Source organism: Dipodomys spectabilis, unplaced genomic scaffold, assembly GCF_019054845.1.
Source record: "Dipodomys spectabilis isolate Male_0828 unplaced genomic scaffold, ASM1905484v1 ptg000043l, whole genome shotgun sequence".
In the NCBI taxonomy this organism is placed as follows: Eukaryota; Metazoa; Chordata; class Mammalia; order Rodentia; family Heteromyidae; genus Dipodomys; species Dipodomys spectabilis.
In genome coordinates, this window is record NW_024870720.1 from 15444512 (window position 1) to 15458191 (window position 13680).

Consider the following 13680-nt stretch of genomic DNA (forward strand, 5'->3'; position numbering starts at 1 on the left):
TAAGCAGCCTCTTCATGTCTTGTCTGTAGACACTATGTTTGGGATGGTGACATTACAAAAGTAAATCCACAACACATGATTAAATCCTTTGGGGCTTGGTCTTCTATGTCTCTTAACTCCCAACTCCTTTCTTTGGTAGATGTCAGAATATCAATAGGTAAGAAACTGTAGGATGAACTTCCAGGTTGTTTGTAGACATTCTGATGCTGTTGTTGTCCCTATGAAGACTAAATGGTAATAAAATAGAATCTTATTGTGAGTAGCAATGTATTTTCTTTCAATCACTGAGCAACAGAACAGAAAAAGAATGTTAATGACCTAAGTAAGCAGACTCATATTACAAATCATCAGTATTCTATAATATTTTTTAAGTAGTAACTTTGAAGATAGGATACATACAGCACAGAATTTGGAATTCATTTTCATGTTTTCCCTACTCATTAATAATGACTATCTTTCAATGTAACCCTGGAATATGAAGGCTTCTAGTGACAGGCTTGTCACCATGTTTTATTATTCCTACTTCAGTAGGGTCTAATGAATGCTAATATGGAGAAGTTAATTGCTGCTATTTTTAATTTAGGAAAGATCCCTGAATATAAATTATATGGTAATCTCTCTATGTGTATGTGTATTTTTCTCCTCTTCTGAAACCAACAGACTAAAGCACAGGTACAACGCAATAGCTGGCATCAGGGTGACTTCGATTATAAACGCCAAGAAGCATTGACTATCAGCTCAACAAGAGTTAATGATTCTGGAGTGTTCATGTGTTACGCCAATAATTCTTTTGGATCGGCAAATGTCACAACAACCTTGAAAGTAGTAGGTAAATATCTCTGGGAATTTATAAATTACTGGAAATAGTGAAAAAAGAAATTACTAGTTTTCCTTTTTATGTAAATGAAATTCTATGAACAGATTCTTGGAATTTTATTAGCACCAAATGAATGAATATTATATTTTGTACCCTCTTCACCTAGAACACAAAAGCAAATTCTACCGGTTTTAACAGAAAAAAATGAGAAGTTGTTATTAACATTCCAGCCTGTCTCTGAGCTACCTACTGCCTCCTTCCACCAAATAAAGTAGAAATTTAGTTTTTCTAAAATTCTAGTACTTGCTGATTGACTTATGTTTGGAAATGATCACTGGCTTTGCTTATCAGGCAGCTCAGTGCTTAGAGCCTACAGTGTTTCTCTGAATCTTTTGGTTGGGCTCCTCTACTTTTTGCCTCATTATTTTGCCACTTATGGGCCCTAGTTCATTTGTAGTATGGGCTGAATTGAGATTTTCCTGTTCTGTAACTCCCTTCTTTTTTTTTTTATTGTGAAAATACTGTACAGAGGGGTTACAATTACATGGACAAAATAAGGAGTACATTTCTTATCAAGCATTGTTGCCTCCTCCTTTGTTTCTCCTTCCCATCCCTTCCCATCCTCCCCCCCCTCACACACCCCCATCAAATCCTCCTTCCCCCCTCCCCCCCTACCAAAGTTGTAAAGTTCGTTTTTCAACATAACGACTTGTACATCTCATTGTTGCAATGGGTCCACCTGTATCCCTATATAAACGATTTGTTTTTTCCCTTCCCCTCCACAAATTATACCAACATCAAATACAGTGAAAGCAGGGGTTATACTGTGGGGGAGGGACATACAAAGCAACAAAGAAATCATCTAACAAATATGTTAGAAACAATCGCATTAAAGAAAAAAACATTTGAATACATATCTTAGGGTTCATTTCCCTAACATCAACTGACCTTTTCTGCTTGACTCAGACATATACTAGTTGTTGCTGGAGCCTCATCTGCAGCCTAAAAAATGTGCCATCAGGAAGGAGGGCAATGAGTTTGATTCTACTACCCAACAGTAGCAGAACACGGTCATATGCCTGAGTCTATCATATCTGGTCTGGTCTGCCAGTTGATTGAGTACTCCCTGCCTCTACCCTCAAAAAAATCTCACAGAGCTATTACCTAAATATACACGTAAAGAGAGCAAATGATGTGAGTTACTTGATGGTTTTGATTTGCTGAGAACAAGAATAGCTATTTTTAAGGTATTCCATTCATACCTTTTTTATCTTTTAAGTGTAAATTTGACTTCATCAATTTTCTAAAAGTTTTTTTTTAAGTTTTAGAAAACTTTTCCCAACTTTATTCAGATCTAATTACTAAATAGAATTTATATAAGTATAAAATATTACAATATGCACACACATATGAGCAACTGTTTTCTTGGAGCTTGGCTCTGATTAAGTATTTGTAGCATGAAATTTGTCATCATGAGCAATAATGAAATGATACAATGTTTGTTTTCATCTCTCTTCTCCCCCCTCCTCAAATTTTAATAATTTGTGAAACAGTACTGTGTGATTTATCCTACAATAGTCTTCTAAAATTTTGGTGTCTCTGCCTGTGTTCTAAGGGAAAATATCTCACCAGACTGAAAAAGAGTCCTTCCTAGTAATTACAGAGTCAGCACACAGAAAGTGGTGTTCTACTTTGTCCCCAAACGTGATTGTGAACCATTTATTAATTTGAATAGAAGGCCATGCTTTTAAAATATTAAACTCCATAAGTACTAATTTGCTAAGTTGATTAGGGAGCATGTTGATATATCAGCTTCAGCTCCAGAAAGCAATTAGAAAGGATGTTTTGAGCATATTGTTGTATGTAATCGGATTTTAAAAATCCATTCATCAATTTCCAAGAATTATAAATGTGTGACTGGAAAGAATTGTGGTTGTGAAATCTGAATCTGGCCTGTATTATTCCAGGAGTTGCTAGTGGTGGGGCAGGGGTAAGAAGAGACAGAATAGTAATTTTTTAGGGACTTGAAGTAGGATCTGGATACAAATATGGAGTAGTGGAGAGAATCCAACTTTGAGACCATCCTGACTTATTTGTGTGTATGTGTGTGTGTGTGTGTGTGTGTGTGTTGCATTATTTGATGATTTTCTGTTTTGTCATTTAAACATGTTGTAACTGTATAAATAGTCCTTTTTGTATATGTAACTACCCCAATTTTAAGGGGAATTCTCAAATCACAACTATACGATTAGATTTAAAAATATGTAATTGAGTCCTGCCAGCATGTAGTGTGTAATTCAATGTTATTTTATCACACTTGCATGCTGCTTAGAGATTATTTTAAATTAGTTTTGCTATTTTAATAAGTGAAAAGTGGTATTAGATTTTAATTACAAGTTTGATCAAACATTTCTCTCTTTTTTATATTTAATGTCCTCCTCTTTTCTGTTAATTGTGCTATACAGAAATTTTTTAATGTTTACGCATTGAAATTGTTAAGGTATTTTTGTTCTGTTGCTTCCTAAATGCTTCAAAACCCTCAGTCCCCTCTCAGCCTCTCTTCCTGGCTCTCTCTCCTCATCTCTTCTATCCATCTTATTTTCCCTTCTCCTTCCTTTTCTCTAAGGTCTCACTCTGCAGCCCTGGTTGGTCTTGAACTCATTATACTTCTGCCACATCCTCTTAATTTTGGGATAGCAAACATGTACTACCATACCTGGCCCTTCTCACTCTTTAGAAGTCTGATAGTAAATAGTTCTGTGGCTTACATAAAAGTATAGGTTCATTATCAAAAAGTCACCTGTGATTTACCAGTAATATGTATGGTGTGATGAGATACCTAGGTATATTTTTCTTCAAATACAAAATTGCATTCTTTCAGCATCTCTGTTATACTTTAGGATTCTTTCACTTTTATTTAAAGGTTGACCTTTTTTAAAAAAAATACTGACCTTATCACATTTACAACTCTAATGGTTCTGGAGTGAGCTGTTTAGCTCAGATCTCTTTTAACCCCAAATACATCAAGACTAGTAGATTTAGAAGACTTGAGATAGAGACAGATCTCTTAGGAAACTGCTTTCCATTTCCAGTGTGTGTTCTTTCTCACCATATGGCAGGGAATTTGCGAGAGCAGCGTAAAAGGTAACACGGCTAGCTCACATTTTCTTACTTCTTGTTGCCAATTAATACTGGAAGGCAGTCAATCATCATTGTAACTCTATTTAGGTTGTGATTTTTGTCAGACAGTGGAGGCTAACAATTTTGGTCTTACTGTGTTATAATTAGATAAAGGATTCATTAATATCTTCTCCATGATGAACACAACGATATTTGTAAATGATGGAGAAAATGTAGATTTGATTGTTGAGTATGAAGCCTACCCCAGACCTGAGCACCAGCAGTGGATGTACATGAACAAGACATCCACCAACAAATGGGAAGATTATCCCAAGTCTGAGAACGAAAGCAATATCAGGTAAGATCTGGGCCCTGCAGATTCCCCATGTCCCCCCTCTCCTACTTGTCTGATCCTATTTCTTTGTCCCATCAATGCATGAGAAGACACAGCTAAGGAAATCTAGGGTTGTCTCTACCATTTTCCCCCCTATGTCTGTATTAGGGTGTGAATTCAGGGCTAGTAGACGCTCTTAGCTTTTTCCACTGAAAGCTAGTGGTCTACCACATGAGCCACAGCTCTACTTCCATCTTTTGGCTGGCTAATTTGTGATGTGTCTCAGGCTTTTCTTCCCACGTTAGCTTCAGATCTCAGTCCTTAGATCTCAACTTCCTGAGTAGCTAGGATTATAGGCATAAGCCAACAACTCTGGGCCTGGAAATGGTTGCCTCTTGAATCCTCATCTGAATAATCCCTTTTCCTCTGTATATAAACATGAGAGAGATAGACAGACAGGCAGACTGAATCTCTACCTCAGTTTTCTCATTTGTAAAGTAGGAGTAGTTCTCTCTTAAAGAGTTCTGAGGATAGCCCCCCCAAAAGAGCTCAACATATATATATGTAGGATACAATAAATAAAATCACTTTAGAAAAAGGAGTATCTTTACTTATTTCTTAAAAGTCTTAAAACTAAGGATTATTGAATAACTTTAGGCCACACAATGAATGTCAGAACTCTTACTTGATCCTCAAAACAATATAATAGTAGCAATAATACTTTTTGAGACAGGGTCTCAATTTGTAGCGTAGGCTATCCTCAAACTCATGATTCTCCTAAGTGCTGGGATCACAGGCACCACCGTGGTTGGCTAGTAATAATACATTATGGGTAGTGAACATGCCTTTCTTTCTGTCAGGCCTAGTTCTGAGTGCCTTATGTGTCATTTTAGTCCTCACAAACTGTATATGAAGATGCTCTTCCCCCATTTTTATGGAAGAAGAAACAGCAGAGGGATAAAAAGGATTGATCAAGGTGAAATGACGCATCAGGGGCAGGTGTCTGGATAGAGTTGTGTAGTCAGGAGCCCTTGCTCTTGGAAGACTATGGGTGAGACAGGACAGTGCTTTGGGTTGAGAACTGAGGGTAGACAGAAGATGGATTTGGGGAATGACTGAGTGAGAAGAAAGGAGAAGCTGAAGGTACTCTTAGGTTGAATCTTGAGAATTCTGACTAGAATGTCTTGGATCAAGTTCCATGGGACAGAATCTGAGCTCAGGTGCTTAACAGGGAGCTGTCAGGGAATGGGGAAAGGATCCAAGTAAAGGTGTATGGGTTGGGAGGTGACTGTTGGGAGCCCTGCACTCTGGGGCTTGCGTACTCCCATCACAGTTACTCATGGTCTGCAGACCTTGCAGGCTATCAACATCTAGTCAGTCTCAGTGTGAAAGGCAGTCTTTGGCAGAAAGTTGCAGGCATAAGGTATGAGTAATTCCCACAGCAGGGCCCATAAGGAGCTGGGGATAGAAGAATGCAGAGCACACAAGGCATAATACAGAGATACCTGCACTAGAGATTAAGGTTGGAAAGTTAGGATCAAGCAGCAGGTGGTTTACAGCAAGAGCGGTTGTCCTCTGGTAAGGGGAGAGTGCCAAGGGTACTGCATTTGAGGAGAATTGTTCATGGGCTACAGACAGGCACATCAGAGTGCATGTCAGGGATTTGCTCGAGATTGTAGAATATGCAGTCACCATTCTAGGATTCTGGGAAAAAGAATTTAGTGGGATAGAAGAAATCCCAGAAGATTGTGGAACCCCAAGAAACAAGGTGTGGGAGTGGTGGAGTGTGTAGCTCTGGAAGGGCTGCAGGGTCCCCATGATGATGGTGGATGTATGAATGCTAGCCAGGTTGGGGTTTGTCCAAGTAGGTGAAGTTGAGGACACCCACAGAGGGAGGAAATAGCGTGGGCAGAGGGACGTGGTCATGAGGATAGCCCATGAGGGCAGGAGCAGGGGCCTGATTGTGTTAACTGGCCTTTCCATATTCTGCTGTCATAGGGCAGTCATTTGTCCCACATCAACTGCGTATGCATTTTTAATATGAATTTTGTTACTGCTGGGAATTCAATGAGTTCTATTTCTCTTCAAATACACATGTAGTTCCAGATAGAAGTGTAAAAGGACAGGTCTTGTCTACTGGAGGTTGATTATCATCTTTTCTTTGTAGATATGTAAGCAAACTTCATCTAACCAGATTAAAAGGGACCGAGGGAGGCACCTACACATTTCTTGTGTCCAACTCTGATGTCAATGCTTCTGTGACCTTTAGTGTTTATGTGAACAGTAAGTAAAATTCAGAGCTCCTTCCTTGTCTATCTATATCTATATATTTATTTATTACTGCACACTGAGGCTCCTGTCTGTAACACCTGCACAACTGCGTTTCTTGTGTACTATGTAAATAATGTTTCATGATAATTTTGACTTTAACAGAGACTGCATGGTTTGGTGGTTAGAAGAGTAAAACCTAGTCCTTGCCCTACATTTCAATGACCACATAAAAGTGGCACAAATGCTAGAAACTGTCTCTCTGAAGTAAACGGAGGCCATCAATGCTGAAAATCACAGTTGTTTGAGGGACAATAGACTATTATGGATGTGAAGTAGGGAGGCGGATGCGTAGGAACTGGACTTTGACAATGCATGGGAAATCTGACATGACTGTCCTCTGTTATAGCACTTTCTCTTCTTCCCAGGCTGTCCCACTATTGACACCTAATAGATTGTTCTCCCATTGAGACTGATGCACGTGAATCTAGCTAATGGGTCATTCCTGAGAAATGTGGGGACTGTGGAAGAATAGCAGGTGGTTGGGGGGACAGTTGGTTATGTTCATGAGACCTTCAATACTGAGTCTTCCATTGCTGTAAGCACCCACCTCTCACCCCTACAACTTCTTGGGGAAATGCCTACACAGAGGCTAAGGCCAAGGGGGTGGAAAAGCCCTACTGGGGCTTTGGCTGAATGAGGAGCTTCCTCCTGGCTCTGCTCTGACTCCAACCTGTGTTTGCAAAGGAGGACTGGCCAGTATCTACCAAACCAGCTCTATCAGAGACCCAGTGGCTCAGTAAATGGCTATTAGAATTGGCCATCCCTGGCTGGAGGGTAGCATGGGGATTGGGATTCACCAAAGAACATTTCCTTTCAGAAGGGAGGAATAGGACTGTGTGGGTCACAAGGATAGTTGTGGGAACACAGACTGGGAGCCCCTGCCCTATCCTGGATTTCCCACCTGCTGTGATTTCACTTAGGACTCCATCTGAGGCTGCAGCTCAGTCCTGTTAATGGGTGAATGGGTGATGGGTGAATAGTCCAATCCACTTACAAATAGGGAAGAGAAACAGCTAGGAAATGGCCATCTGGACAGGAGTTTTGATTGCTCATGTAGAAGGGTTTGTTTTTACTATGTCAGCATTTCCAACATTATGCTTCCTGAATAAAATGTTAATGTGAATTTAGATTTAAAAAAGGTCGATGGCTGGGAGGTAGCTCAGTGGCAAAGTGCTTGCCTAGCAGAGCAGAGGCAACACTCCGGGTTCGATACCCAGTACCATGAAAAAAAAGGGTTGCATGCTTATAATTAAAAATACAGTTTTTATTAACAACCTTTACAGAATCCTTAATATGTTCTGTACTTCCCCAGGAGCAGGCTCCAGGATGGAGAGAATTATCCCAAACTTATTTGACTCCAAACTCTCCCTTTCCAAGGGAAATCTTAATTAATATTTCAGTTGCTCAGATAGTTTTGATTATTTGATATCTCATTGGCCCTCAATTCAAATATTTCTAGATTAATTCAGATGTTAATCAAAGGAGCTTACTATTACTACACATGGGCAAAATTAGCTACTTCTGAAAAAATCTTAATATTCAACTAATTTAAGAGATGACTGTAGGCAAATCAATATCCTTGCAAGCATAATATGCAAATGGCTTATATAAGACTTTATTATGAGTGTTATAGTATAGTAAGACTTGTTCATCTATGACAGTGAACCCTTCCACACCTCCACACAAAGATTTTCAATTTACTATGGATCAATATGTCTGGAAAATACAGTAAAAAAATCACTAGAGAAGTGAAATAAACAGATATAAATACTAGCATGAGCCTTGTTATTTATTCATCTCCCCAGATATAAAAGTTACTCTGCCAGATCAGCCCTTCCAAATACTTCCCCTCTGTTTCCAAGCCTTTCTTTCCTGTGGCTCAGGGATGGCAGATCATGAAGGTGTGTTGTTCTCCATACAGCTGACTTCGAGAAGCTGGGCCATTGGGGATTTTACAGTCATGTGCTTTGTGTTCTCTCCCTCTCTCCTTTGTCTTCTTTGCCAGTTTGTGATCTTCCCGTTGGTCATGAGACATTGACCATAGAAGAGCATTTCCAACTTTGGGAGGGAGGGGGGATTGCTACCATCTTACTTTCAAGGCTAATCTGCTATCAGACTGGTCAATTGTAATCACTTCTGCTGGGAACCCATGCTTGTTTGAAACCAGGTAAGCCATTAACTTCTAAAATGATCCCTCTCTGTTAGAAAGAGCCTATTCCTGTAATCTAGTGTGGGTCTTCTATCTTCCACCTTGTGGTTGAGGTCCTGCTTGGTCACACTAAGGATACTGAGCAGGTTAAGTAGACTTTACCCCCTGCTGCTCAGGAAGGCTTTCTTCTTAGGGGTTTTGTATAAGCACTAGAGGTATTTCTTTCACTTCTCTAACCCACTGGGATTCTAAGTCCTTTGATAGAGCTGTGCGTGCGTGCGTGCGTGCGTGCGTGTGTGTGTGTGTGTGTGTGTGTGCACGCGCTCATGTGCATGTATTGTATACACATTTGTATATATGTAACTGGAGCTTGAACTCAGGGCCTGGGCATTGTCCTTTAGTTTGTTCACTAAAGGCTGTTGCTCTACCACGTGAGCTATAGCTCCACTTCCAGCTTTTTGCTGGTGAATTGAAGATAAGAATCTCATGGACTTCAGTAATCCTTAGATCTCTAGGACTTCAGGCATAAGCCAGTGGCACTCCAGCAAGCTGGAATGTTTTATGTGAACTGTCTGCCTCTTGTGAACCATCACCCAGTCATTCTGTATAGTTACAGTTAGTTTGTTGGGTTTAAATATGTTTCTTTCTTTCTTTTCATAGCATTATAGGTGAGGATTTTTTTCAAAATGTTGAACTTTCAAATCAACAGCTTAAATCACTTCACAGTTTAAAACATTGAGCATTGTGTTCATACTGACATCATTTTAGCTGAAGCAGTTACACATAGGTCTACTAGATGGCTTATTCTGTAAATCACCTTCCCACGGGAGAAAGGAATTAGGTTCCGTGAAATGAGAATTAATAAAAGTCAAGATAATAAACGCATAGGGTTAGCACAGAAATTCAAACTACCAGTGACACTGATATGTAATTGCTTAATAGATTCAATTGTAAGAAATGCCAATAAAAAACGTCCTTGATTTGAGATGGTTTAATGTTGGGTAGTTGAAAAATCCATTTGTTTTGATAATTCCATAATGTAGACTTCAATAAATTGAGTGTGGGAAAGTTTGGTGAGGAGGATCTTATGAGTGAGACTTTTAAAATATTACGACCTGACTATTAGTGTTAAGAGAACACTTAAATATGTAACATATAAAACTCACACATGCCTTAATACTGTTTTTAATTTCTCTAACCAGACCATGGTTTACATGGGTCAGTGACATTCACAGTGGTTTCAATGGCCAAGAGCTAGAACACATTTTTCTGTCATTGAGTACAACAGAGGAAACTAGTGGGTGTTCTCACTCAAGCATAAAGTGAAACAAAAGTCAGTGTTCATTGAATTTGCATTACTATAATTGCTCTTGGAATTGCTTATCCAAGATGTGCATAGAAATAAATTTCAACTTCTAAAAACTTTGATACGGATGATTTCTTTCCCTTGCAAAAAGAAAAGGAAAATAGAGTTCTAAAAACTTTACCACAGCCAGTTACCAGTGGCTCAGGCCTGTAAGCCTAGCTGCTCAGGAGGCTGGGATCTGAAGATCGCAGTTCAAAGCCAGCCCAGACAGGAAAGTCCATGAGTCTCTTATCTCTAATTAACCACCAGAAAACAGGAAGTGGTGCTGTGGCTCAGGTGGTAGAGTGCTAGCCTTGAGCTGAAGAGCTGAGGGACAGTGCCCAGGCCCCCAGTTCAAGCCCTACGACCAACCAAAAAAAAAAATCTTTACCACAAAATGATTTCTTCATAGGTAATTACTCTTTCTCAAATTCCTGTCAATGTTATAGACAATAGCATCATCAAGATGTTTAGGTAGTTTATGTTTATGCTAATTATTTAGGAACTGTGATCTCTTTGGTTACAAAGGTTTATTACCAGACTCAGGGCAATAAATAGCCATATATGTACCTTAAGTTATTCACTTGACCTTTCCTTCCCATATATATATATATATACTCCAATATTTTTTTGAGTAAATAAGAAAACTTGAAGCTGGGCCAGGGAAGTCCATGAGACTTTTTTTTTTTTTTGCCAATTAAGTATCAAAAAATGGCAGAAGTAGATCTGTGCCTCAAGTGGTAGAGCACTAGCTTTGAGCAAAACAGCCTCTCAGGGATAATACTCAGACCCTGAGTTCAGGCCCCAGAACCAGCACACACAGAAATTTAAAAAAAAAAAGACTTTAGGAAGGAAGAAAGGGAGGGAGGAAAGAAGGAAGAAAAGAAGGAAGGAAGGAAGCAGGCAGGCAAAAGAGAGAGAAAAAAAAGATCAAGACGGAGAGAGAGTGGGGGTGAGGGGTGCGGAGAAGGTATGATCACTAGGGTAAGTCAGTTATTTTCCAGGTCTCTCCAATGGTTTTCAAAAGATCCAGTAACCTTGAAATACTACTTCCAACATTATCTGAGAATATTTCCAAGTCAGTATTATGACTTCAACAGATGTGGGAAATAGTATGTTTAGGGTTATAAATACATTTCTTTCAAATCTTAAAGTGTTATCCTTTAGTGGACAAGCCTTAGCTAGTTGCACAGCTACTGTGGTCCACAGATAAAAGTGGAAAGGTAGATGTTGAGCACTAAAAGGTTTGCCTTTCTTCTTTGCCTTATGAAATACATTGAAGGTTAGGCTAGACTGGAAACCCAAATGACTGCTAGACTGTATGAAATTAACTCAGATGTCATCAATTTCATTCCATTTATGGATGGGTGTTAACAGGGAGTTGACAAACAATTTAAGGAAATGCTAAATAATGTATTATACCTAAATCACTGCATCTTATAATTAACATCCTGCCTGGGGTTACTGATTATTTATAGATCGTACAGTACAGCTAAATCAGCCAAAGGAATAAGTCACCCAGAATGAAACCTTTTGATGAGAAAGTTCCCCTCTGAACACATTTACAAAGTCTGAGCTGCCTTTGTATATTTTGGATCATAGTCAAGTTTACTTACAGATGACTGAGCCAACTCTAGAGAGGGACTACTATCAGTGCAATGGCCCATAGTTTCAAAAGTGAAGGTACTCTTCTCAAACCTGCCATGTGGGTAGTTTCAGACTGCCTGTCAGCCATCTGGGTCCTCCACCTGGCTGGAAGCTCAGGGACCTTCTCCAAGGCTGAAACAGTATAGTGGCTTTAAAGACTACTACTCAGTTGGGGGCGGGGGAGGGGGGGGGCACTTTAGCCCACTGTGCTCTTGAAGATGCTCTTCAAAAACCAAGGAGAATAGAGTTGCTAGAACTTGGCTTCTTTAGACATTTACCACTTCTTATCCTGTAAGGGTGTTTTTTGTTTGTTTGTTTTTGGTACTGGGTATTGCACATACAAATGTGTGCTGTACCACTGTACCCAAATTCCTCTATTTCTATTTTTAAAAGATAGTAGGCCTTCCTATAGGCTCATGCCTATAATCCTAACTACTCCGGAACCTGAGATTTGAGGATCATAATTGGAAGCCAACCATAGCAGGAATTCGTGTCTCCAGTTAAACAGAGAAAAGCTGAAAGTAGAGCTGTGGCTCAAGTGGTAGAGTGCCAGCCTTGAGCAAAAAAGCTAAGGGATAGCACCAAGGCCCTCAAGCAAAGAAAAAAGACCAGGTGCCCATGGCTTAGGCCCATAATCCTAGATACTCAGGAGGCTGAGGTATGAGGATCACAGTTCAAAACAAACCCCAGCCCGAGAGTCCATGAGACTCTTTAATTCTACTAAACTACTTGAAAGAGCTGAAGTGGTGCTGTGGCTCAAGTGGTAGAGTGCTAGCTTTGAGCAAAAGAAACTCAGGGACAGTACCCAGGCCCTGAATTCAAACCCCAGGACCTTCCCACCACCACCACCACCACCACCACCACCACCCCACCCCACCCCCAGAAAAAAGAAAGGAAAAAAGGTAGGAGGTAGGATCTTGCAAATGATGGATGTCCAAACCATGCTCTGTGTTTGAGGCTGGAATTTTTAAATTTCAACACATTTCTGTATGGTTTTTTGCCTGAGAAGTTTGTCTTTTAGCATTTTCCTCATTAGGTAGCTCCTATTGGACCTAACTGTGTATCAAATACTTGAAATTCCTGTACTTTAAAGAGGGCTGGTACTGACTAAAAATTACTCTTTTCTGACTAATGTGGCCTTTTCTGGGTGGAACTGGAATTTGAACTTGGATGCATTATGCTCTACCACTTCAGCCATGCTTCCAACCCACGCTCTTGTTTTTGAGAGTTCAAGGTGGGGCTCACATGGAGAGTAGAATGTAGCTTGGTATGTACAAACCATTTGTACATGGAGGTGCCATTCAACAAAGCAGCTTATGAATATAGTACAATGAATCATGATCAATGACAGTCCTTTCATTACAAGTGTTTTTAAAACTAAAACAATTTTTTCTTACTACAAAAGTGTTAATAAGAAAAAAAACAGGAAATATAAAGTAAAAATAAGTCAGGTTTAAGTATAGCTTCCAAAGTGTATTTATGTTTTATCACTGAGTCTTATAAATATCCCATATTATATATATGTGTATATATATATATATATATATATATACACACACACACACACACACACACACACACACACACACATTTTTTTTTCTTTTTTCTTTTGGTCCGGCTGTGGGCCTGAACTCTGGGCCTGGGTGCTGTCCCTCAGCTCTTCAGCTCAAGGCTAGCGCTCTACCACTTTGAGCCACAGCACCACTTCCGCCTTTTTTTTTCTGCTTATGTGGTGCTGAGGAATCGAACCCAGGGCCTCATGCATGCAAGGCAAGCTCTCTACCACTGAGCCACCTTCCCAGCCCCGTCCCATATTTTATATATATTTAAAAATACATTTGTATAAACACAAGGTCATATTGTTTTCTAATCTGGGTTTTTGTTTATTTTTGTTTTGCATTGAGTAAGATATATTGCCTCTTACCAGGCCATACTGT

At 39.6% G+C, this 13680-nt stretch overlaps 1 protein-coding gene across 2 annotated transcripts in view; it reads left to right on the forward strand.

Moving 5' to 3' along the window:
• The window catches only part of Kit (KIT proto-oncogene, receptor tyrosine kinase), an 87418-nt gene that overhangs the window by 47645 nt on the left and 26093 nt on the right, over positions 1-13680 (forward strand). For both annotated transcript variants that reach the window (XM_042678399.1, XM_042678400.1), the window contains exons 5-7: positions 661-829; positions 4106-4295; positions 6439-6554. In XM_042678399.1, the coding sequence (XP_042534333.1) occupies positions 661-829; positions 4106-4295; positions 6439-6554 (475 nt within the window). The remainder of the gene's footprint in view (positions 1-660; positions 830-4105; positions 4296-6438; positions 6555-13680) is intronic.